This window comes from Amblyraja radiata, chromosome 5, assembly GCF_010909765.2.
Source record: "Amblyraja radiata isolate CabotCenter1 chromosome 5, sAmbRad1.1.pri, whole genome shotgun sequence".
NCBI lineage: Eukaryota > Metazoa > Chordata > Chondrichthyes > Rajiformes > Rajidae > Amblyraja > Amblyraja radiata.
Genome location: NC_045960.1, coordinates 6,322,323 through 6,348,715, shown reverse-complemented (window position 1 = coordinate 6,348,715; position 26,393 = coordinate 6,322,323). Strand labels below are relative to the sequence as shown.

Genomic DNA, 26,393 nt, shown 5'->3' with positions numbered 1-26,393 from the left:
CCATTTAGATAGTACAACATCATCTATTCAGTCTGAAGAAAGGTCCAGGTGGAAAACATCACCCGCTGAGTCTAAACAAGGGTTCTGACCCGAAACATAACTCGTTGAGTCTGAAGAAGGGTCCCGACCCAAAACCCAATACCTATCCATGTCCTCCACAGTTGCTGCCTGACCCGCTGAGTAATGCTCCTGCCCCACTTAGGAAACCTGAACAGAAACCTCTGGAGACTTTGCGCCCCACCCAAGGTTTCCGTGCGGTTCCCGGAGGTTTTTGTCAGTCTCCCTACCTGCTTCCACTACCTACAACCTCCGGCAAACACCTGCAACCTCCGGGAACCGCACGGAAACCTTGGGTGGGGCGCAAAGTCTCCAGAGGTTTCCGTTCAGGTTTCCTAAGTGGGACAGGGGCATTACTCCAGCACTTTGTGTTCTCCGCAAGATTCCAGCATCTGCAGTTCCTGCGTCAGCGAGAATTGTAATTCTGCATTTGATTTTCAGGTTGGATACGGAGCTCGGGCAAGGAATTTGTTTGAACTACCAATGCAATATCAAGGTGTTGCATGGAGGTGAGCATTCGGAGGGGGCCTGTTGACAGGTGTTGGGGGGGGCGGGGCTGGCGGGAGGGGGGTTGTAGGGAAAAGTAAGAGAGCGAAATGGCCTTTCAAATAAACGCAAACACGTATTACGTTTGTTGCCTTGACGCCCATGTTTAAACTAAAGGGCCTGTCCCACTTGGGCGACATTTACGGCGACAATCTGTCGCGTCGTGATCGGGTTGTGACACGTGGTGATGCGCGGTGACTCCCTGTCGCCCCTGGATTTTGGAATGTTCAAAATCCAGGGGCGACGTCTGGGTGTCTCATCATGTCGTGCGCCCTGTCACACGCTACAGGTGACGCCCGGTTAGGGTTAGGATTTGGGGTTAGGGACCACAGATGGGCTGTAAAATATTCTTCCTGCAATGCACGGATTTTAAACCTTAATATATTGAAATTAATACAACAAAATCAATTGTGCAAATGAGTCGTTCAGTTTTATTTACAGATGCATTGGTTCGCTTCCAGATCCAATCATCATCTCTAACTTTTCACAGGGATGGGTTCAGTGAGTTTAGACTGAACTCCCCTCTCCCCTCCACCCCCCCTCTTCCACCCTCCCACCCCCATCCCTCCTTCTACACTCCCCACCTTCCCTTCTCCCCACCCCTCTCCCCACCCCTCTCCCCCCCTTCCTTTCCCCCCTCTTCCTCCCTTCTCCCCGCTCCACTCATCTCCCCCTTATCCACTGCCCCCCCCTCCCCTCACATCGCCCTCTCCTTCCCTTCTCTCATTCTCTAACCCCCCCCCCCCCCACTCTCCTCGATGACCCCCCATTGTGGACCCAGCCTGTGACAGCTAGATCCCACTAATAGTACTGCACAAAAGCAACATCATCTGTTTTAGTAACATTGACTATGGGATAAATGCAGCCTTTGGGAACAACCCCCCCCCCCCCCCCCCCACCTGTGGTTAGGGTTAGGGCTAGGGTTAGGGCTAGGGTTAGGGCTGGGGTTAGGGCTAGGGTTAGGGTTAGGGCTAGCGTTAGGGTTAGGGTTGGGGTTATGGCTGTGGTTAGGATTGGGGTTCGGGTTAGGGTTAAGGCTAGGGTTAGGGCTAGGTTTAGGGCTAGGGTTAGGGTTAGGGCCTAGGGCTAGGGTTAGGGTTAGGGCTAAGGTTAGGGTTAGGGTTGGGTTATGGCTGTGGTTAGGATTGGGGTTCGGGTTAGGGTTAAGGCTAGGGTTAGGGTTAGGGCTGGGGTTAGGGTTAGGGTTAGGGCTAGGGCTAGGGTTAGGGGCTAGGGTTAGGGTTAGGGTTAGGGTTGGGGTTATGGCTGTGGTTAGGATTGGGGTTTGGGTTAGAGTTAAGGCTAGGGTTAGGGTTAGGGCTGGGGTTAGGGTTAGGGCCTAGGGTTAGGGTTAGGGCTAGGGTTAGGGTTGGGGTTGGGGTTATGGCTGTGGTTAGGATTGGGGTTCGGGTTAGGGTTAAGGCTAGGGTTAGGGTTAGGGTTAGGGTTAGGGCTGGGGTTAGGTTTAGGGCCTAGGGTTAGGGTTAGGGCTGGGGTTAGGGTTTGGGTTTCCTCCCGCACTCCAAAGACGCACAGGTTTGTATAAATTGTCCCTAGCGTGTGTGGGATAGTGTGCAGGGGATCGCTGGTCGCAGGTTGGGCCCATGTGGGGGGGGCGTCGGGGAAAGTGGGTGGGAGGGGGGGGGGGGGGGGGGTTGAGAACTGGAGAAGGGAGAGAGAGGGGGAGAAGGGGATGTGAGGGGAGAGGGGATTAGTGGATAAGGGCGAGAGGAGTGGAGCGGGGCAAAGGGAGGAAGAGGGGGGGGAAGGGAAGGCAGGAGAGGAGAGGGGAGGGGAGAAGGGTAGGGGGAGTGCAGAAGGAGGGATGGGGGTGGGAGGGGGGAAGAGGGGAGAGGGGAGTTCAGTCTACACTCCCTGAATCCATCCCTGTGAAAGGTTAGAGATGGTGATTGGATCTGGAAGCGGAACAGTAAATAAAACTTAACGACTCAGATATCTTTTCATTTGCACAATTGATTTTATTGCATTAATTTTAATATATTAATATTTAGAATCCATGCATTGAATGAAGAATATTTTACAGCCCATCTGTGGTCCCTAACCCTAACCCTAATAGCCCTGTCCCACGGTGCGAGTTCATTCTAAGAGCTCTCCCGAGTTTAAATAAAATCAAACTCGTGGTAAGCACGGAGAATGAACGTAGTGGGTACGTCGGAGCTCGGGGACGTCTCTTAGCGGCTCGTAACGCTAACGGCAGGTACTCGGGAAGACTCGCTAACAGCAGGTAAGCACGGGAAGACTCGTGAAAAACTTTCAACATGTTGAAAAATGTCCACGAGAGCCCCGAGTACCGACGAGTGGCCATTACCGTAAATCTCCGAGTTCGAATCAGGGCAAACTTGGGAGAACTCTTGGAATCAACTCGTACAGTGGGACAGGGCTATTACCCAAACCGGGCATCACCCGCAGGACAGCATCCATCACCGTCTATGTCGTACAACTTCACGGTTTTACGGGCGTCAGAAACTGACGCTCGCAGTCGCCGAAAAAATCGCAAAGTGGGACAGGCCCTTAAAGAACAAAGGCAGTGGTTGGTGTTGCAGTTCTCTTTTAATAGTTCCAACTATCAGTGGCTCCTACAAGCTTATCATTCGGCATCCGTTCCTGCTCTTTAGATCACACGATAGACACAAAATGCTGGAGTAACTCAGAGGGACAGGCAGCGTCTCTGGAGAAGAAGGCATAGGTGAAGTTTCGGGAACCTTCTTCGGAAACCAAAGAGTCTCTACCCGAAACGTCACCTATTCCTTTTCCCCCGGAGATGCTGCCTGACCCACTGAGTTACTCCAACATCCGCAGTTCCTTCCTACACATTTATAGCAAATGACTTCATCACGTCATGGGCAGTCACGGTGGTGCAGCGGTAGAGTTGCTGCCTTACAGCAAAATGCAGCGCCGGAGACCCGGGTTCCATCCCGACTACGGGTGCTGTCTGTATGGAGTTTGTACTTTCTCCCCGTGATCTGCGTGGGTTTTCTCCAAGATCTTCGGTTTCCTCCCACACTCCAAATGTAAAATTGTCCAAGTTGGCGATATGCAGAGTACTGCCCTGCCGACTACAAAATTCAGAAGGTTCAGAAGGACATTGCTTGCATGTCACGACACAGTTTCAGTCATATAAAAGTGGATAAGTCTCCAGGTCCGGACAGGATATTCCCTAGGACATTGAGGGAAGTTAGTGTAGAAATAGCAGGGGCTATGACAGAAATGTTTCAAATGTCATTAGAAACGGGAATAGTGCCGGAGGATTGGCGTACTGCGCATGTTGTTCCATTGTTTAAAAAGGGGTCTAAGAGTAAACCTAGCAATTATAGACCTGTTAGTTTGACGTCAGTGGTGGGCAAATTAATGGAAAGGATACTTAGAGATAATATATATAAGCATCTGGATAAACAGGGTCTGATTAGGAACAGTCAACATGGATTTGTGCCTGGACGGTCATGTTTGACTAATCTTCTTGAATTTTTTGAAGAGGTTACTCGGGAAATTGATGAGGGTAAAGCAGTGGATGTTGTGTATATGGACTTCAGTAAGGCCTTTGACAAGGTTCCTCATGGAAGGTTGGTTAAGAAGGTTCAATGGTTGGGTATTAATGGTGGAGTAGCAAGATGAATTCAACAGTGGCTGAATGGGAGATGCCAGAGAGTAATGGTGGATGGTTGTTTGTCAGGTTGGAGGCCAGTGACTAGTGGGGTGCCACAGGGATCTGTGTTGGGTCCACTGTTGTTTGTCATGTACATCAATGATCTGGATGATGGTGTGGTAAATTGGATTAGTAAGTATGCAGATGATACTAAAATAGGTGGGGTTGTGGATAATGAAGTAGATTTTCAAAGTCTACAGAGAGATTTATGCCAGTTGGAAGAGTGGACTGAAAGATGGCGGATGGAGTTTAATGCTGATAAGTGTGAGGTGCTACATCTTGGCAGGACAAATCAAAATAGGACGTACATGGTAAATGGTAGGGAATTGAAGAATGCAGGTGAACAGAGGGATCTGGGAATAACTGTGCACAGTTCCCTGAAAGTGGAATCTCATGTAGATAGGGTGGTAAAGAAAGCTTTTGGTGTGCTGGCCTTTATAAATCAGAGCATTGAGTATAGAAGTTGGGATGTAATGTTAAAATTGTACAAGGCATTGGTGAGGCCAATTCTGGAGTATGGGGTACAATTTTGGTCGCCTAATTATAGGAAGGATGTCAACAAAATAGAGAGAGTACAGAGGAGATTTACTAGAATGTTGCCTGGGTTTCAGCAACTAAGTTACAGAGAAAGGTTGAACAAGTTAGGGCTTTATTCTTTGGAGAGCAGAAGGTTAAGGGGGGGACTTGATAGAGGTCTTTAAAATGATGAGAGGGATAGACAGAGTTGACGTGGATAAGCTTTTCCCACTGAGAGTAGGGAAGATTCAAAGAAGGGGACATGACTTGAGAATTAAGGGACAGAAGTTTAGGGGTAACATGAGGGGGAACTTCTTTACTCAGAGAGTGGTGGCTGTGTGGAATGAGCTTCCAGTGAAGGTGGTGGAGGCAGGTTCGTTTTTATCATTTAAAAATAAATTGGATAGTTATATGGACGGGAAAGGAATGGAGGGTTATGGTCTGAGCGCAGGTATATGGGACTAGGGGAGATTATGTGTTCGGCACGGACTAGAAGGGTCGAGATGGCCTGTTTCCGTGCTGTAATTGTTATATGGTTATATGGTTATTATAACTACGGTGGTGGCCGTCGGTATCGACGATGGCGGGTTGTGCAGTCTCAATTTGAAGAAGAGCGACCACGGGTCCATAGGCCGCCTTACGTGTAGGTTGGGAACTACAATTTCCAGTAGCAAACTCTTTGGTCCGAGCCCATGGCAGCAGGACTTTGTGTAGAGAAGCGGACTGCACAAAAACCCGTGCGTGAGTGAGTTTAAGGTGGAGAAGCTGTTTGTTGCTCTGTAATGCCCCTGTCCCACTTAGGAAACCTGAACGGAAACCTCTGGAGACTTTGTGCCCCACCCAAAGTCTCGCTACCTGCTTCCACTACCTGCAACCTCCGGCAACCACCTGCAACCTCCGGGAACCCCACGGAAACCTTAGGAGGGGCGCAAAGTCTCCAGAGGTTTCTGTTCAGGTTTCCTAAGTGGAACAGGGACATTACAAGCCGACCCTCTCGGCCGCAGAAGTCAGAGTCCAGTGGTATGAATAACCGTCATGGCTGGAGACTTCTTGTCTGCAGTGGACGGCCATGTCGTCTTTAGTGCTCTGGCCGGCCCTTCGCATTCCACAGCGCATCGCTGCATCACCATTCCAGCCGTTGGTTCATAAAAATCTCTTCCACCTGGTCCACCAAAGCAGGCTTTCCATGAAGGATGCGCATGTCCCACAGGTTGCATTGGACTACATGGTACCAGTTGCATGGCTACGCCTTGACTTAACAATCATAACTATATAAACATGTTTAATTAAACCAAACTTCTGCAGATGTTTCTGTTGAATAACACATTGGTCCACAATGCCAACTATTTATTTGTCTATTTTTGTTTTTATTGGCAGCATTGGCGGGGATAAAAGACTTGAGGCCGTGACTACTCTTCCTAGTAAGTCTTCAACTCTGGCCCTCCTCTGAGAACGCACCCCTCCAGTCCGGCTTCATGGAGAGCAGACAAATCTCCATGGGACACACAGTCAATGTTGGGCTGCGTTAGGTTGGTGGGAGCACTCAGGTAGACTGAGTAGACGTTAGGCTCCAGAGATACAGGGTGGAAACGGGCCTTTTAGTCCACCGTGTCCCCGCCAACCAGCGATCACCCCGTACACTAGCACTATCCCACACACAAGGGACAATTTACAATTCGCGTCTTTGGAATGTGAGATTGTACGGCGTTTGTACTTTCTCCCCGTGACCTCGTGGGTTTTCTCCAGGTGCTCCGGTTTCCCCCCACACTCCAAAGGCGTGCAGGTTTGCAGGTTAATTGGCTTCAGTAAAAACTGTAAATTCTCCCTAGTGTGTGTAGGATAGTGTTAATGTGCGGGGATCGCTGGTCAACGTGAACTCGGTGGGCCGAAGGTCCTGTTTCCGCGCTGTGTCTCTAAACAAAACTAAATGTCAAGTTGCCAATTTGTCTGCAGTCCATGGTTACTAAGGAGGATGTGCACACAGGCTATGACCTACAGGGTTGCCGAGTGGCACAGATGGTAGAGCCGCTGCCTCTCAGCATCAAAGACCAGGGTTCGATCCTGACCTCGGGTACTGTCTGTGTGGAGTTTGCATGTTCTTCCCGTGACCGGGTGGGTTTCCTCCGGGTGCTCCGGTTTCCTCCCACATCCCAAAGACATGCGGGTTTGTAGGTTAATCGGCCCCTCTGCAAATCGCCCCCGAGTGTGTCGGAAGTGGATGAGAAAGTGGGACAACATAGAACTAGTGTGATCGATGGTCAGCGTGGACTCGGTGGGCCGAAGGGCCTGTTTCCACACTGTGTCTTTCAATCAGCGAAGCCAGCCGCTGCCAAGTTGACCTTGTGTAGTCTGAAGAAGGGTCACCCATTCCTTTTCTCCAGAGATGCTGCCTGTCCCACTAAGTTGCTCCAGCTTTTTGTGTTTATCATTTAGACAATAGACAATAGGTGCAGGAGTAGGCCATTCGGCCCTTCAAGCCAGCACCGCCATTCAATGTGATCATGGCTGATCATCCCCAATCAGTACCCCGTTCCTGCCTTCTCCCCATATCCCCTAACTCCGCTATTTTTAAGAGCCCTATCTAGCTCTCTCTTGAAAACATCCAGAGAACCTGCCTCCACCGCCCTCTGAGGCAGAGAATTCCACAGACTCACCACTCTCTGTGAGAAAAAGTGTTTCCTCGTCTCCGTTCTAAATGGCTTACTCCTTATTCTTAAACTGTGGCCCCTGGTTCTGGACTCCACCAACATCGGGAACATGTATCCTGCCTCTAGCGTGTCCAAACCCTTAACAATCTTATATGTTTCAATGAGATCCCCTCTCATTTGTGTAATTGGATTATCCTTTTCCATTCCCGATTTCCTGACTGTTTATTTTTCCCCCTCAGATATATTGAAGAAGTTTAATCCAAATATCTACGGCTATTCTTCTGGAATTGGGAAATTGAGAAGCAAATTCAACGTTGCAGCCACAGGGTCCAAGGCCAAGTGAGTAGCCAGAAAGCTTTCAATCAGACCAGATGGGCTATTAAGTTGATGGTCAAAGGCGCATCAAAGTCCACTGCCTCTAACAAAGAGATGATTTTAGCTTTAAGTTTAAGAAGGAACTGCAGATGCTGGAAAAATCGAAGGTGGGTGGACAAAAATGCTGGAGAAACTCAGCGGGTGAGGCAGCATCTATGGAGCGAAGGAATAGGTGACGTTTTGGGTCGACAGACTTCTTTAGCGTGGAAACAGGCCCTTTGGCCCATCGCGTCCGCACCAACCAGTGACCACCCCGTACACTAGCACTATCCTACACACTAGGGACGATTTACAATTATTTCATAAACCAACTAACCTACAAACCTGCACGCCGTTGGAGTGTGGGAGGAAACCGGAGCACCTGCAGAAAACCCACTCGGTCACAGGGCGAACGTACAAACTCCGTACAGACAGCACCCGCGGGGACTACTCTCGAGCATGAAGGAGAGTTACAAAGACCTCCTAGGACCTTGTATCGACCATGCTGCGAGTATGAGTCGAGGGCAAACTCGTCTGAACTCGCGGGTTAGGTCGCCGCAGTGGGACAGGCCCTTAAGCCTTCTTGGTTTGCTACTTCAAACAGGAACGTCACCACCCACCCCACTTGGCAGCGGCAGTCAGAAAAAAATATCTGCAGAAGCTGGAAAACTGAAAATAAAACCAGAAAACTAAAATGTAAAGGCTTTTGAGAGGGTGCAGAAGGGGTTTGCCAGAATATTGCCTGGATTAGATGGTATTGAATGAAAGAATGAATGAGTGAATGAATGATACATGGATAGGTGATGTTTCGGGTCAGGATAGGTTAGTTTTAGGTAGTAGAGAAGATGGTGGGTTGAGAGATGGTGGGGAGTGAGATGGGATGTCACTTTATAGGGTGACAATAGACAATAGGTGCAAGAGTAGGCCATTCGGCCCTTCGAGCCAGCACCGCCATTCAATGTGTTTGTGGCTGATCATCCCCAATCAGTACCCCGTTCCTATCTAAGGGGCAGTTAAAATCTGATGAATTCTCCTTGTATAACATGTTCCTCATTGTAAGGCAAAAGAACATGCCCAGTAGCCAGGCTATATGTAAAAGAAGTGCTGGAGTAACTCAGCGGGTCAGACAGCATCTCTGGAGGACATGGAGAGGTGACATTTCAGGTCAGGACCCTTCTCCAGCATCTGCAGTTCTTTCTTTCTATGTGTAAATGTATAGTGTTATAGAGTCACACGGCATGGAAACAGGCCCTTCGGCCCATCTCGTACTTGCCGACCAAGATGCTCAATAGAAGGTAGTCCCACATGCCCATGTTTGACCCATGTACCTCTAAATCCATGTACCTGCCCAAGTGTACTTTAAATGCTGTTATAGTACCTGCCTCAACTAACTTCTCTTCCATATAATCCCCACAATTAGGTGATAAACTTGCCCCTCAGCTTCCTATTAAATCTTTCCTCTCTATCTTCACACCCTCTGGTTCTTGATTCCCCGACTCTGGGTAAAAGACTCTGTGCGTTTATCCAATCTATTCTTCTCGTGGAAGAAAAAAGAAATACAAGATCACGAGAGGAATAGATCGAGTGAACGAGTCTCTTGCCCAGAGTAGGGGAATGGAGAACCAGAGGGCATAGGTTTAATTTGATGGGGGAAAGATTTAATAGGAACCTGAAGGGTAACTTTTTCACACAGGTGGGTGTATAGAACGAGCTGCCGGAGGAGGTAGTTGAGGCTGGGACTATGGCAACGTTTAAGAAACATTTAGACAGGTACATGGATAGGACAGGTTTGGAGGGATATGGACCAAGCACAGGCAGGCGGGACTAGTGTAGCTGGGACATTGTTGGCCGGAGTGGGCAAGTTGGGCCGAAGTGCCTGTTTCCACACTGTATCACACTATGACAATAGACAATAGACAATAGGTGCAGGAGTAGGCTATTCGGCCCTTCGAGCCAAATGTGATCATGGCTGATCATCCCCAATCAGTTCCTGCCTTCTCCCCATATCCCCTGACTCCGCTATTTTTAAGAGCCCTATCTAGCTCTCTCTGATTATGACTGATTTTAAAGAAAACAGAGCCAAAATGAGGTTGTTTGTTCCCTGTGTTTTATTGTAGTGATATGCCAACACAGGCCCGTACCCTGGTAGAGCTGATGAACAAGAGCCCAGTAAGTATCAAATGATGTGTTATGGAGATGTAACAGTGGGTTTGCTGCTGCTCAATGCTACCATCTAGAGGGCAGCAATGGAACTGACGGGCGGTAATACCCCAGTGATGCACACACAGTGAATGTTGTCGATGAAATAATAATAATAATAATAAATTTTATTTAATGGGCGCCTTTCAGACATCTCAAGGACACCTTACATAGATTCATAGAAATAAAAACATATAATCAGAATAAAATAAGTAATAAAGACATCACAGAGACACAAATTAAAAACAGAATTCAGTCCAAAAACAGAAAATCAAAAACACAGTGTGAAGAGAGAGCAGCGGCAGCCAAAGCGCGCCAGCGTCCACTCTCCCTTCACGGCAGCCATCTTGGACACAGACTTACAGGATTACATTAGACAAAAAAATCATCCCCCCACAATGGATACCACTGTGGAGGAACGCACAAAGTCCAGTCCCCACCCCAAGTTCACCCCAAAGTCAGGCCTATTGAGGCCACCGCAATTGCCTCTACGGAGGCCCGATGTTCCTGGCCGTTCTCACCGGGTGGTCTTGCCCCGGCGTCGGGAGAGTCCTCTCGGCGGCTGGGCCACCTGGAACGGCCGCTTCCTGGTTGGAGACCGCGGCTTCCGGAGCCGACAAGGCCGCGCCGGTTTGGAGCTCCCAGGCTCCCGATGTTAAAGTCGGCGCCGCCTCTCCGCTCCGCAGACCCGCAGCCCGGAGATGTTGCTCTCGGCGGTCCAGCTCACCAGAGCTCCAGCGCGTCGCTCCACGCGGCGACCCAGGCAAGGCATCGCCCGCTCCGCGATAGCACTCCAGCGCTGTGCCGCCAACGAGGCCGAGGTGCTGGGCGGTCACCGCCAGGAAACGGCGCTCCAAGCCCGCTGGTAGGCCACGAGGACGGGTCGACGGGCAGCCCGGAGAAAAAGCTGCCACACCGACCAGGTAGGGACCTAGAAATAAAGTTGAGACCTACCCCCCACATTAAAAAGTCCATATCCCCTACAAACGAAAAACAGTACTTTAATTCAGTTCAGTTTATTTCAGTTTTGTGTAGTGTAGTTTTATTTAGTTTAGTTCAGTTTAGTTTAGTTTAGTTTAGATTAGTGTAGATTAGATTAGTGTAGTTTTTCCGTGGATTGTCACCTTGTCGTGGTGGAGAAGCTTGTGTGGTCCTGAGATCCTGAGAGCGATGCCGTCTGGAGCTATGCTCCTGGTAGGGCCACCCATGGCGGTAAGGTCGAGGGGGATGTCCCTGACAAAGAGCAATCCAACCAAGACCTCAACGGTGGAACAGGCGGAGGATGATGGCTGACCTTAGTGGAGCGTCACAACGGCTGGGAAGGCGGATGAAGGCTGCAGCAGAAAAGGGTCTCCGATCGTCTTGGACTCCATGCCACTGGATCCTGACCCTGATCTGTCAAGGACCGTGGGGTGGCTGTCTGTGCACCAGTCTCTCCACATTAAACAAAGTCATGCACAATAATATTTCCATTAGTGGGAGAGTCTAGGACTGGAGCCCATGGCTTCAGAATTAAAGGACATTCTTTTAGGAAGGAGACAAGGAAACAGAAACATAGACAATAGGTGCAGGAGGAGGCCATTCAGCCCTTTGAGTCAGCACCCGCCATTCAATATGATCGTGGCTGATCATCCACAATCAGTACCCCGTTCCTGCTTTCTCCCCATATCCCTTGATTCCGTTAGCCCGAAGAGCTATATGCAACTCTCTTGAATACATCCAGTGAATTGGCCTCCACTCTGCCTTCTGTAGCAAAGAATTGCACACTCACAACTCTCTGGGTGAAAAGATTTGTCCTCATCTCAGTCCTAAATTGCCTGCCCCTTATTCTTAAACCGTGGCCCCTGATTCTGGACTCCCCCAACAAGGAGAAAACATTTTGTGCATCGAGCGTGTCCAATCCCTTATGAATATTATATGTTTCTATGAGATATCCTCTCATCCTTTTAAATTGTGAATATAAGCCCAGTCGATCCATTCTCTCATCATATCATTCTTTCATCATTCTTTCACCATCCCGGGAATTAACCTGGTGAACCTAGGCTGCACTCCCTCAATAGCAAGAATGTCCTTCCTCAAATTAGGAGATCAAAACTGCACACAATACTCCAGGTGTGGTCTCACCAGAGCCCTGTACAACTGCATTAGGTCCTCCTTGCTCCTGTACTCAAATCCTCTTGCAACAAAGGCCAACATGACATTTGCTTTCTTCACTGCCTGCTGTACCTGCATGCTTTCTTTCAGTGACTGATATACAAGGACATCCAGGTCTTGTTGCACCTCCCTTTTCCTAATCTGACAGCATTCAGTTAATAATCTAACAAAGGAGGAATTCCTTTAGTCAGAGGGTGGTGAATCGGTGGAATTCTTTGCCACAGAAGGCTGTGGAGGCCAAGTCATGGGGTCTTTTTAAGGCAGAGATTGACAGAGACTTAATTGGTAAGGGTGTCAGAGGTTATGGGGAGAAAGCAGGATAATGGGGTTGAGAGTCATAGATTAATACAGTGTGGACACAGGCCCTTCAGCCCAACTCACGCATACCGGCCAACAATGTCCACTAGTCCCACTTGCCTGCGCTTGGTCCATATGCCCCCAAACCTGTCCTATCCATGTACCTGTCCAACTGTTTCTTAAACGATGGGATACTCCCTGCCTCAACTACCTCCTCTGTGTGGAAAAAGTTACCCCTCGGATTCCTATTACATTTTTTCCCCTTCACCTTGAACCAATGTCCTCTGGTCCTCGATTCCCCTACTCTGGGCAAGAAACTCTGTGCATCTACCCGATCTATTCCCCTCATAATTTTGTACAACTCCATAAGATCTCACATCATCCTCCTGCGCTCCATGGAATAGAGACCTAGCCTACTCAACCTCTACCTATAGTTCACACCCTCTAGTCCTGGCAACATCCTCGTAAAACTTTTCTGAACCCTTTCAAGCTTGACAATATCTTTCCTATAACATGGTGCCCAGAACTGAACACAATATTCTAAATGCGGTCTCACCAACGTCTTATACATCTGCAACATGACCTCCCAACTTCTAAACTCAATGCTCTGACTGATGAAGGCCAAAGTGCCAAAAGCCTTTTTGACCACCTTATCTACCTGTGACTCGACCTTCAAGGAACCATGCACCTGTACTCCTCGATCCCTCTGCTCTACAACACTACCCAGAGGCCTACCATTCACTGTGTAGGTCCTGCCCTTGTTCGACGTCTCAAAATGCAACACCTCACACTTCTCTGTATTAAATTCCATCAACCATTCCTCTGCCCACCTGGCCAATCGATCCACATCCTGCTGCGATTGTTCACAACCATCTTCACTATCAGCCATGATTGAATGGCGGAGTAGACAGGATGGGTTGAATGGCCTAAAGGGGCTGTCCCACTGCGGCGACCTAATTGCCGAGTTTAGAAGAGTTTGCCCACGACATACTCGCAGCATGGTCGACACAAGGTCCTAGGAGGTCTTTGTAACTCTCCTTCATGCTCGAGAGTAGTCCCCGCATACTCTAGGCCTCAGCTAGGTCGCGGCGTATTTTTCAACATGCTCAAAAATGCCCACGAGTTAAATAAGGTCGCCAAGGAAAAAAATATTTTTTTTACTCGTAGGTTTAGTCGAAGTTGGTCGTAGTAGGTCGGCATGTTATTCGTAGGTAATCGAGGGTAGTGGAAGGTAGTCGTAGATAGTCTTCAACATAGTCGAAGGGAGGTCGAAGGAGATCGAAGGAGGTTGTCTTCACTCTCCATTATTCGGTGTCCAATTTTCCCGAAGTTAGTCGAAGCTAGTCTTCAACATAGTCGAAGGAGCTCAAAGGAGGTCTTCTACATAGTCGAAGGAGGTCTTCTACATGACACTATTTCAAACTCTCCTAAACTCTTCTAAACTCATCAATTAGGTCGCCACAGTGGGACAGCCCCTTTACACCTATGAATTTATGAGATAATTCTATGCAATAGTGAGTGGATCTAGGCATTGTGTTTGGCACAGACATTGTGGGCTGTCAGACCTGTTCTTGACTAAACAAGGAACTGCAGATGCTGGTTTACAAAAATAGGACACATGGACTCATGGATAAGCAGGGAATGGAGGGATATGGATCAAGTGCAAGCAGATGAGATTAGATTATCTTGCATCATGTTCTGCACAGTCATTATTTAGTTTAGTTTAAAGATACAGCGTGGAAACAGGGCTTTTGACACACGTCGACTACCGATCGCCCGTATACTAGTTCTATCCTACAGACTGGAGCACCCGGAGAAAACCCACGCTCGGTCATAGGGAGACGTGCAAACTATGTGCAGGCAGCACCCATAGTCAGGATGGAACCCAGGTCTCTGGCGCTATGAGGCAGGGACTCTACCGCTGTACGTGAATGTGTTATTACTAAACCCAATTCAGGTATCTCTGATGTTTGGGTGAACTTGCCACATCCTCGCCTCCACCATAACCTTCTCCCCACTGTAGAGCTCAGTAAAAGCTCATGAGCCGCTCAGCACCTGGATCTTTAGTTTTGTTTAGAGATACAGAGAGATACTTTGGCCCACCGTGTCCACGCCCATCAGTGATCACCTCGTACACTAACACTATCCCACACACACTAGGGTCAATTTACAATTTTACCGAAGCCAATTAACCTACAAACCTGCACGTCTTTGGAGTGTGGGAGGAAACGGAGCACCCGGAGAAAACCCACGCGGTCACGGGGAGAACGTACAAACTCCGTTCAGACAGCACCCATAGTCAGGATTGAACCCAGGACTCTGGCGCTGTAATGCAGTAACTCTACCCGCTGCGCCACCGTGCCACCCCTGTGAGCAAGAAATTATCTTTTTCAAAGAGTACAGGTGCATGGTTCCTTGAAGGTGGAGTCGCAGGTAGATAAGGTGGTCAAAAAGGCTTTTGGTACTTTGGCCTTCATCAGTCAGAGTACTGAGCATAGATAGACGTTGGGAGGTCATGTTGCAGTTGTATAAGACATTGGTGAGACCGCATTTAGAATGTTGTGTTCAGTTCTGGGCACCATGTTATAGGAAAGATATTGTCAAGCTTGAAAGGGTTCAGAGAAGATTTACGAGGATGTTGCCAGGACTAGAGGGTGTGAGCTATAGGGAGAGGTTGAGTAGGCTGGGTCTCTATTCATTGGAGCGCAGGAGGATGAGGGGGAGATCTTATAGAGATGTACAAAATCATGAGAGGAATAGATCGGGTAGATGCACAGAGTCTTTTGCCCAGAGTAGGGTAATCGAGGACCAGAGGACATAGGTTCAAGGTGAAGGGGAAAAGATTTAATAGGAACCCGAGGGGTAACTTTTTCACACAAAGGGTGGTGGGTGTATGGAACAAGCTGCCAGAGGAGGTAGTTGAGACTGGGACTATCCCAACGTTTAAGAAACAGTTAGACAGGTACATGGATAGGACAGGTTTGGAGGGATATGGACCAAGCGCAGGTAAGTGGGACTAGTGTAGCTGGGATATTGTTGGCCGGTGTGGGCGAGTTGGGCCGAAGGGCCTGTTTCCACATTGTATCACTCTACAACTCTTTGACTCTATTAAGGAAGAATCGATTTGAATAAATTTGCCTGCGAAACAGAAAGCAGAATTGTAACTTGAAGAATAAGGGGAAAATGATGGTGAATAACAACTGTATTATGTTTTCCTCCATCTAGAAAATTAATTTTGAAAAGGACTGGAAAGTGATCACCCTATTTATTGGAGCTAATGATCTCTGCGATTACTGCATGGATAAGGTGGGACTTATTTATTAGTTTTCATTTGCTTTGAAAGAATTTGTTCTTTGTTTATATTGAGGCTCTTCTTCAATGAGCCAGCTGCCATTTTGGACTCCTTAAGGCCCTGTCCCACTGTACGAGCTAATTCAAGAGCTCTCCCGAGTTTAAAAAAAAATCAAACTCGTGGTAAGCACGTAGAATGTACGTAGCGGGTACGTCGGAGCTCGGGACATCTCTTAGCGGCTCGTAACGCTATCGGCAGGTACTCGGGGAAACACGGTAAGCTCGTGAAGACTTGTGAAGATTTTTCAACAATGTCCCAGCTACACTAGTCCCACCTGCCCGCGCTTGGTCCATATCCCTCCAAACTTGTCCTATCCATGTTGAAAAATGTCCATGAGGGCAAAGCAGACCACTTCCAAAAGACGTGGTCTGCATTTATGGACTTATTACAAGCATAAGGTGCAATAGTAATTTAAAAAATAAATGGTGCCAGGATCTGGTAACGGGGGGTGAAAAATACGGTTGGTATATCCCTTTTTGCGCAGTTTTTTTATTTTTATAATAGAGCGATTGGTACTCTTTCTTTTTTTCTTTTCTAGGGTCTATTTCTTAACTTTCTTCTCTAACTCCTTTTCTAATGGGCTTTCTTTTCCCAACACTTTCCTGCACCTTCACGACTCTTTCTCACTTTCCTTACTTCTTTTATTTCTATATTTTTTAAAGCTCAAAAAATGAAGGGGTACAACAAATGTAATGAGATATATCTGGTGTGTATTACTGTAACTTATTGTACTTCTAATAAAAATAAAATTTTAAAAAAATTAAAAAAAGTAAAATGTCCACGAGAGCCCCGAGAATCTACGAGCGGCTATTACCGTAAATCTCCGAGTTCGAACCAGGGAAACTCGGGAGAACTCTTGAATGAACTTGTACAGTGGGACAGGCCCTTTAGTTTAGTTTATATTAGGTGATCAGAAACAGGCCCTTCAGCTCACTGAGTCCACACTGACCAGCGATCTCCGCACATTAACACTAATTTATAATTATACCAAGCCATCCTACACACACTAGCGACAATTTACAATTTAGATTAGCCAATTACCCTACAAACCTGTAGTCCTTTGGAGTGTGGGAGGAAACCGGAGCACCGGAGAAAACCCACGCAGGTACAAACTCTGTACAGACAGCACCCGTAGTCAGGATCGAACCGGGGTCTCTGGTGCTGCGGCAGCAACTCTAACACTGCATCACAGAGTCGCCTCTGTTTACTCTCTACTTTAGTTTACTTTATAGGGCAGTCACGGTGGCGCAGCAATAGAGTTGCCACCTTACAGCGAATGCAGCGCCGGAGACCCGGGATCCATTCCGACTACGGGCGCTGTCTGTACAGAGTTTGTACGTTCTCCCCGTGACCCGCGTGGGTTTTCTCCGAGATCTTCGGTTTCCCCCCACACTCCAAAGACGTACAGGTTTGCAGGTTAATTGGCTTGGTGTAAATGTAAAAATTATCCCTAGTGGGTGTAGGATAGTGTTGGTGTGCGGGGATCGCTGGTCGGCGCGGACCCGGTGGGCTTAAGGGCCTGTTTCCTGTTTATACTAAACGAAACTACGATACAGTGCGAAAACAGGCCCTTCCACCCACTGAATCCGCACCGACCAGCGATCACCCCGTACACTAGCTCAATACTACACACAAGGTACAACTTGTGAGAACGGGCCCCCTTTTGTGAGAAGGTTCTTCCTCAGAGCCCAGCTAAACCTTCTATTCTGTACCGTAAAACCATGCCCTCTAGATCTGGACATCCACCTATGTGGAAAAGTATCCTACATTCTACCCTACCTTCACAGTGTTGTGAAGCTAGACTCTAATGGGCCTGTCCCACTTATGTGACTTTTTCAGCGACTGCCGGCACCCGTCATAGGTCGCCGCAGGTCGGCGAAAATTTCCAACTTGTTGAAAATCCAGCAGCGACCAGAACAAGGTACGACTCTTTGGGCGACTATTCACGACCATACAGGCTTCACCCCGCGACATGTCGCCAGGGTGTCGCCTGTGTGGTCGTGAGTAGTCTCCTCAGTCACCCTAAGAGTCGTAGCGTCTTTCTGGTCGCCGCTGGATTTTCAACATGTTGGATTTTCAACATTTCGGCGGCCTGCAACGACCTATGACCGGGTGCCGGCAGTCGCCGAAAAAGTCACGTAAGTGGGACAGGCCCCTTACTGTTTGTTATTCTTTTTCGACAGAAGACCTACTCTGCTGAGAACTATGTGAAAAATATTCAAGAAGCATTGGACATCCTACAGAAACAGGTAAGAGGTGGAGCGATCCATCCCTGTTATTAATGAGCTGGAAGCTTGAGGAACCACCCTGACTGAGCCAGTACCTACCTCTAGCTACTTACAAACAAGTGGATATCCTACCAACCTATTGGCATACATTGCAACATGAAAGACAAAGAGGATAGACTTGGTATTGGGGGTAGTGTGCTGACATGGATAGAAAATTGGTTGGCAGACAGGAAACAAAGAGTAGGGATTAATGGGTCCCTTTCAGAATGGCAGGCAGTGACTAGTGGGGTACCGCAAGGCTCGGTGCTGGGACCGCAGCTATTTACAATATACATCAATGATTTGGATGAAGGGATTCAAAGTAACATTAGCAAATTTGCAGATGACACAAAGCTGGGTGGCAGTGTGAACTGTGAAGAGGATGCTATGAGAATGCAGGGAGACTTGGACAAGTTGGGGGAGTGGGCAGATGCATGGCAGATGAAGTTTAATGTGGATAAATGTGAGGTTATCCACTTTGGTATCAAACACAGGAAGGCAGATAACTTTCTAAATGGTGTCAAGTTAGGAAAAAGGGAAGTACAACGGGATTTGGTCCCCTAATTTGAGGAAGGACATTCTTGTTATTGAGGGAGTGCAGCGTAGGTTTACAAGGTTAATTCCCGGGATGGCGGGACTGTCATATGCTAAGAGAATGGAGCGGCTGGGCTTGTACACTCTGGAGTTTAGGATGAGAGGGGATCTTTTTGAAACATATAAGATTGTTAAGGGTTTGGACACGCTAGAGGCAGGAAGCATGTTCCCGATGTTGGGGGAGTCCAGAACCAGGGGCCACAGTTTAAGAATAAGGAGTAAGCCATTTAGAATGGAGATGAGGAAACACTTTTTCTCACAGAGAGTTGTGAGTCTGTGGAATTCTCTGCCACAGAGGGCGGTGGAGGCCAGTTCTCTGGATGCTTTCAAGAGAGGGCTAGATAGGGTTCTTAAAAATAGCAGAGTCTGGGGATATGGGGAGAAGGCAGGAACGGGGTACTGATTGTGGATGATCAGGCTGGCTCAAAGGGCTGAATGGCCTACTCCTGCACCTATTGTCTATTGTCTATTGTCTATTGGGTAGAGTGAATGTGAAGAGGATGTTTCCACTAATGGGAGAGACTAGGACTGGAGATCCTCAGAATTAAAGGACATTCTTTTAGGAAGGGAGGTGAGGAGGAATTTCTTCAGTCAGAGGGTGGTGAATCTGTGGAATTCTTGAACACAGAAGGCTGTGGAGGCCAAGCCAATGGATATTTTTAGGGCAGAGATATATAGATTCTTGATTAGTGCGGGTGTCAGGGGTTATCGGGCAAAGGCAGGAGAATGTGGTTAGGAGGGAGAGATAGATCAGCCATGATTGAATGGCAGAGTAGACTTGATGGGCCGAATGGCCTAATTCTGCTCCTATCACTTATGATCTTATGAACACCTTAACCTTGGTCAAGGCAATCTCCCAGTTGCCAAACTTGTTAACTGCTCCTCCCATTCCCACACTGACCTTTCTGTCCTGGGCCTCCTCCATTGTCAGAGTGAGGCCCAGCGGAAACTGGAGGAACAGCATCTCATATTTCGCTTGGGCAGCTTACACCCCAACGGTATGAACATTGATTTCTCTAATTTCACGTAACCCTTACATTCCCTCTCTCTCCATCCATCCCCAATCCTAGACATCCTACCAGTTCCACTGTTCGCATCCTTATAGCTCTTCCTTATCACCTCTTCCCCAGCCAACAATGGGCTCCAACCTTCCTTGGCCATCTATTGCCGGCCCTGCTTAGTTCTGGCCTTTTCCTACCTCCAGCTCCCTCCCCTCTATTTTCAATGAAGAAGGGCCCCACCCTGGAATGTCATCTATTCCTTTTCTCCAGAGATGCTGCCTGACCCGCTGAGTTACTCCAGCACTTTGTGTCTATCTATAGAACATGTACAGGTACTGCTCAGTCAACTTCCCTTTCTGAAGATAGACTGGATTCAGCCCAGGCCACCAAGGCTGGCTAACCCCTCCAACATTAACAGCCCAGCCTAACACAATGAAGGCACAAAGTGCTGGAGTAACTCAGCGGGTCTGGCAGCATCTCTAAGATAGACACAAAGTGCTGGAGTAACTCAGCGGGTCAGGCAGCATCTCTAGAGAGACATGGATAGGTGACGTCCTGGTTCAGGACCAAAAGAAAAGTCCCAACCCGAAATGACACCTACCCATGATAACTAACCTATCATCAACTAGAGAGCAGTCCTGAGCTACCATCTACCTCATTTGAGACCCTCGGACTATCTTTGATCGGACTTTACTGGGCTTTATCTTGCATTAAATGTTATCCGTACACTGTGGAGGGCTTGACTGTAATCACGTATTATCTTTCCGCTGACTGGATAGCACGCAACATGAAGCTTTTAGCTGTACCTCAGTACACGTGACAATAAACCAAACTAAACTAAACTGAACTAAACTAAACTGAAATAAACTGAAATAAACCAAACTAAACTGAGCTAAACTGTTGATTCCTCTTTACAACAGGTGCCGAGAGCGTTTGTGAACGTCATGCAGTTACTAGAGATGAATGATATTCGGAGGATTGAGAAGAACACCATCGGCTGTGCCTTGCTGCAGAAGTGAGTGTACTGCACAGATGCTGCGGGATGATGTCCCTGTCATAGAGCCATAGAGAGATACAGCATGGAAACAGGCCCTTCGGCCCAACTTGCCAACACCAACCAACATGCCCCATCTACACTAGTCCCACCTGCCTGTATTTGGTCCATATCCCTCCAAACCGGTCCTATCCATGTACCTGTCTAAATGTTTCTTAAACATTGCGATAGTCCCTGCCACAACTATCTCCTCCGGCAGATCGTTCCATATACCCACCACCCTTTGAGTTACCCTTCAGATTCCTATTGCATCTTTCCCCCTCACCTTAAACATATGTCCTCTGGTCCTCGATTCACCTGCTCTGGGCAAGAGATTCTGTGCATCTACCCGATCTATTTCTCTCATGATTTTGTACACCTCTATAAGATCACCCCTCATCCTCCTGCGCTCCATGGAATAGAGTCCCAGCCTACACAACCTCCCGCCTCCCCCGACTCAACCTCCCCCTGCTGTTCTATGTTCTTAAACTATAAGATAAAGAGCAGTCATTCAAAACTAAGGAGCTTCAGAACTTCTTGTAGAGGGTAGCTGGGTGGCGCAGCGGTAGAGTTGCTGCATCACAGCGCCAAAGACCTGGGATCTTGTGACCGTGTGGGTTGTCTTCGGGTGCTCCGGTTTCCTCCCACACTCCAAAGCCGTGCAGGTTAGTAAATTAATTGGCTTCTGTAAATTGTCCCTCGAGCTATTGTATGGGTGATCGCTGGTCGGCGCAGACTACGTGGGCCGAAGGGCCTGTTTCCATGGTGCACGGGAGATTTACGGATCTTTGGTTTCACAAGATGGGGTGTTTTATTGAAATACGTTAACCTGAAAACTAATGGCCCTGTCCCACGGTACGAGTTCATTCAAGAGCTCTCCCGAGTTAAATAAAAAATCAAACTCGGGGTAAGCACGGAGAATGAACGTAGCGGGTACGTCGGAGCTCGGGGACGTCTCCTAGCGGCTCGTAACGCTAACGGCAGGTACTCGGGAAGACTCGCTAACGGCAGGTAAGCTCGGGAAGACTCGTGAAGATTTTTCAACATGTTGAAAAATGTCCACGAGAGCCCCGAGTACCGACGAGTGGCCATTACCGTAAATCTCCGAGTTCGAATCAGGGCAAACTCGGGGAGAACTCTTGAATGAACTCGTACAGTGGGACAGGGCTTTAATACTAAAACACTGTTAATAACCGCGTGGGTTTTCTCCAGGTGCTCCGGTTTCCTCAACACTTCAAAGACGAACAGGTTTGTAGGTTAATTGGCTTCTGTAAATTGTAAATTGTCCCTAGTGTGTGCAGGATAGTGTTTATGTACGGGGATCGCTGGTCGGACTTCGGACTCGGTGGGCTGAAGGGCCTGTTTCCATGCTGTATCTAAAGTATCTAAATTCTAAAGACTAAAGGGCACTAGTTTAGATGGAGGTCTTGGTCAGATGGACAGGTTGGGCTAAAGGACACAGTCCATGATGCATGATGCAAAGAGTGAAAGGATTGGGTAGAGTGGATGTGCAGACGATTTTTCCACTGGTGGAAGAGTTTAGAACCAGAGGGCACAGCCTCAGAATAAAAGGACGTACCTTTAGGAAGGAGACAAGGAGGAATTTCTTTAGTCAGAGGGTGGTGAATCTGTGGAATTCTTTATCACAGAAGGCTGTGGAGGCCAAGTCAATGGATATTTTTAAGGCAGAGATTCTTGATTAGCACGGGTGTCAGAGGTTATGGGGAGAAGGCAGGAGAATGGGGTTAGGAGGGAGAGATAGATCAGCCATCATTGAAGGGCGGAGTAGACTTGATGGGCTGAATGGCCTAATTCTGCTCCTATCAGTTATGACCTTATGGCCATGGCTGTTTAGCTAACTCATCATCAGATTCCCTACAAGGATGGCGTTGTACTGCCAAGCACAGAGTGCTGGAGTAACTCAGCGGGTCAGGCGGCATCTGTGGAGGGAATGGATGGGTGACGTTTTGGGTCATAGAGTGATACAGTGTGGAAACAGGCCCTTCGGCCCAACTTGCCTACACCGGCCAACAATGTCCCTGCCACCTGCCCGCGTTTGGTCCATATCCCTCCAAACCTGTCCTATCCATGTACCCATCTAACTGGTCCTTCTTCAGACTGGACATCATTGGGGATTCTTCCATGGAGCCACCAGGCAAATTTACAGATCGTTGGTTTCACGAGTTATTGAACATGAGATGTTTTGTTGTAATGCATCCACCTTTTTTCATTCTCTACCATGTTTTTTTTGTGCGATGGTACCCAGGAACATCTGTCCTTGCTTGCTGAAGCTGCGAGACTCTTCTCCCGAGCTTAAAGAAGTGATTCGAATGAACCGAGCGTATCAGGTACAAACTGCAATTACAAGCTCGAAACGTATACACTATGTCCCACTACATTTCATCATTCTTTCCACTAACTAATATATTTACAAGATAGCTATTGATGCATTTTCTCATGCTTCCCCTCAAAGTCTACCAATAATTCTCCTCTGCCTGCACATGATCCATATCCTCCATGTAACTTTTGAAATGATCGAGTCCTACATATTTAGTTCAATTCAGTTCAATTCAGTTTAGTTTAGTTAGTTTAGTTCAGTTCATTTTCGTTCAGTTTAGTCTAGTTCAGTTTAGTTTAGTTTAGTTTAGTTTAGTTTAGTTTAGTTTAGTTTGTTGTCACGTGTACCAGGGTACAGTGAAAAGCTTTTTGTTGCGTGCTATCCAGTCAGCGGAAAGACAATACATGATTACAATCGAGCCGTCCACAGGGTACAGACACAGGATACAGGGAATAATGTTTAGTGAAAGGTAAAGTCTGATTAAAGATAGTCCGAGGGTCTCCAGTGAGGTAGATTGAAGATCAGGACCACTCTCTGGTTGTGATAGGATGGTTCCATTGCCCGAGAACAGCTGGGAAGAAACTGTCCCTGAATCTGGAGGTGTGCGTTTGTTTTCACACTTCTGTCCCTCTTGCCCGATGGGAGAGAGGAGAAGAGGGAGTGACCGGGGTGAGACTGGTCCTTGATGATGCTGCTGGCCTTGCCGAGGCAGCGAGAGGTGTAGATGGAGTCAATGGAAGGGAGGTTGGTTTGTGCGATGGTCTGGGATCTGCTGCATCCGTTCTGAAGGTGAGGCTTTCCACTCCAGGACATCTGAGATGTTCTTCTCGTTTGGGCAACGTGGCCTTCCCCTAGCCTTTGTCCAAGAGTCCTCACTCGCACACCCCCGATAACCCACATGTCCCCTCTCCCCCGCACTCCGCCCTACCTCCCAGAGAGACCAGGGGCAGAGCTCCTAGTCCTCACCTTTCACCCCTCTGGCCTATGCATACAGTTTGTCTTCATTTGGGCAATGCAGTGGCGCAGTGGGTAGAACTGCTGGCTCACACACGTGTGGGACAGAGACCCGGGTTCGATCCTGACCTCGGGTGCTGTGTGTGCGTGTGCGTGTTGTGTGCGTGTGTGTGTGTGGTGTGTGTGTGTGAGTGTGTGTGTGAGTGTGCGTGTGTGTGGGTGCGGTGTGTGTGTGCGTGTGTGTGTGTGCGTGTGTGTGTGTGTGTGTATGCGTGTGCGTGTGTGTGTGTGTGTGTGCGTGTGCGTGTGTGCGCGTGTGTGTGTGCGTGTGCGTGTGTGTGTGGGTGCGTGTGTGTGTGGGTGCGTGTGTGTGTGTGCGTGTGTGTGTGTACGTGTGTGTGTGTGCGTGTGTGGGTGTGTGTGGGTGTGTGCGTGTGCGTGTGTGCGCGTGTGTGCGTCCGTGTGTGCGTGTGCGTGTGTGTGTGGGTGCGTGTGTGTGTGGGTGCGTGTGTGTGGGTGCGTGTGTGTGTGTGCGTGTGTGCGTGTGCGTGTGTGTGTGGGTGCGTGTGTGTGTGGGTGCGTGTGTGTGTGTGCGTGTGTGTGTGTACGTGTGTGTGTGTGCGTGTATGGGTGTGTGCGTGTGCGTGTGTGCATGTGCGTGCGCGTGCGTGTGCGTGTGTATGCGTGCGTGCGTGTGTGTGCGCGTGTGCGTGTGTGTACGTGGGTGTGTGTGCGTGCGTGTGCGTGTGTGTGCGTGTGCGTGCGTGCGTGTGCGCGTGTGTGGGCGCGTGTGCGTGTGCGTGCGTGTGCGTGTACGTGTGTGCGGGTGCGTGTGCGTGTGCGTGTGTGTGCGTGTGCGTGCGTGTGCGTGTGTACGTGTGTGTGCGTGCGTGTGTGTGGGTGCGTGTGTGTGGGGGTGTGTGTGTGTGTGTGTGTGGGGTGTGTGTGTGGGTGTGTGTGTGTGGGTGTGTGTGTGGGTGGGGTGTGGGGTGTGTGTGTGTGTGTGTGTGTGTGTGGGTGGGTGTGGGGGGTGTGGGGTGTGTGTGTGTGTGTGTGTGTGTGTGTGTGTGTGTGGAGTTTGTACGTTCTCCCTGTGACCAAGTGGGTTCTCTACGGGTGCTCCGGTTTCCTCCCACATTCCAAAGACGTGCAGGCTTCATTGAAGATTGTAAATTGTCCCTAGGGTGTAGGAGAGTGTTGGTGTACGCTGTGGGGGGATCGCAGGTCGGCACAGATTCGGTGGGCAGAAGGGCCTGTTTCCGCGCTGTATCTCTAAACCAAACTAAACTAAACAAAACATCATTTTGTTATCATTTATTATCAAAATGATAATTTTGTTTTTATTCAGACCAAACTGACTACGTTGATTTACAGCGGTAGATACGACACAACTGATGACTTCACAGTTGTTCTACAGCCTTACTTCACGAACACAATCCTTCCATTGAATGCAGTAAGTAACATTCTTCTGAACTAAGACTTGCAAATTAATTCTGTCAATGGTCAGTAGCCATCTGGAGGTGAAGAATCTACCATGAGGTCAACTTCCCTGTTGGAACGAGGAACTGCAGATGCTGGCTTACGGCGAAAGGACACAAAGTGCTGGAGTAACTCAGCGGGTCAGGCAGCGTCTGTGGAGGTCACCAGGGCACCACCCTGCCTGAGGTCATTTGTTACCGGCCATTGTTTTGACTTGGTCTTTTATCGCCTCCAGCTCTCCCCCCCCAACCTAGTTTCAGTCTGAAGGGCCGAATGGCCTACTCCTGCACCTATTGCCTATTGTCTATTCTCTATAAGAAGGGTCCCGACATGAGACGTCACCCATCCTTTTTCTCCAGAGATGCTTGGGATCTTATAGACACATATAACATTTTAAAAGGACTGGACAAGCTAGATGCAGGAAAAATGTTCCCAATGTTGGGCGAGTCCAGAACCAGGGGCCATAGTCTTAGAATAAAGGGGAGGTCATTTAAGACTGAGACTTACGCGTCAAACTTTTTCACCCAGAGAGTTGTGAATTTATGGAATTCCCTGCCACAGAGGGCAGTGGAGGCCAAGTCACTGGATGGATTTAAGAGAGAGTTAGATAGAGCTCTAGGGGCTAGTGGAGTCAAGAGATATGGGGAGAATGCAGGCACGGGTTATTGATATGGGACGATCAGCCATGATCACAATGAATGGCGGTGCTGGCTCGAAGGGCCGAATGGCCTCCTGCACCTATTTTCTATGTTTCTATGTTTCTATACTGCCTGACCCACTGAGTTACTCCAGCACTCTGTGAAACGTCACCTATCCATGTTCCCCAGAGATGCTGCCTGACCCGCTGAGTTACTCCAGCACTCTGTGAAACGTCACCTATCCATGTTCTCCAGGGATGCTGCCTGACCCGCTGAGTTACTCCAGCACTTGGTGTCTATTT

At 48.5% G+C, this 26,393-nt stretch overlaps 1 protein-coding gene across 1 annotated transcript in view; it reads left to right on the top strand.

Annotated features, from left to right (window-relative positions):
- Positions 1 to 26,393, top strand: part of plb1 (phospholipase B1) — a 144,859-nt gene that overhangs the window by 110,571 nt on the left and 7,895 nt on the right. The window contains exons 35-43 of the mRNA XM_033020479.1: positions 499 to 566; positions 6,161 to 6,204; positions 7,671 to 7,770; positions 9,903 to 9,954; positions 15,661 to 15,741; positions 17,971 to 18,036; positions 20,570 to 20,664; positions 22,949 to 23,030; positions 25,323 to 25,427. Of these exons, the coding sequence (XP_032876370.1) occupies positions 499 to 566; positions 6,161 to 6,204; positions 7,671 to 7,770; positions 9,903 to 9,954; positions 15,661 to 15,741; positions 17,971 to 18,036; positions 20,570 to 20,664; positions 22,949 to 23,030; positions 25,323 to 25,427 (693 nt within the window). The remainder of the gene's footprint in view (positions 1 to 498; positions 567 to 6,160; positions 6,205 to 7,670; positions 7,771 to 9,902; positions 9,955 to 15,660; positions 15,742 to 17,970; positions 18,037 to 20,569; positions 20,665 to 22,948; positions 23,031 to 25,322; positions 25,428 to 26,393) is intronic.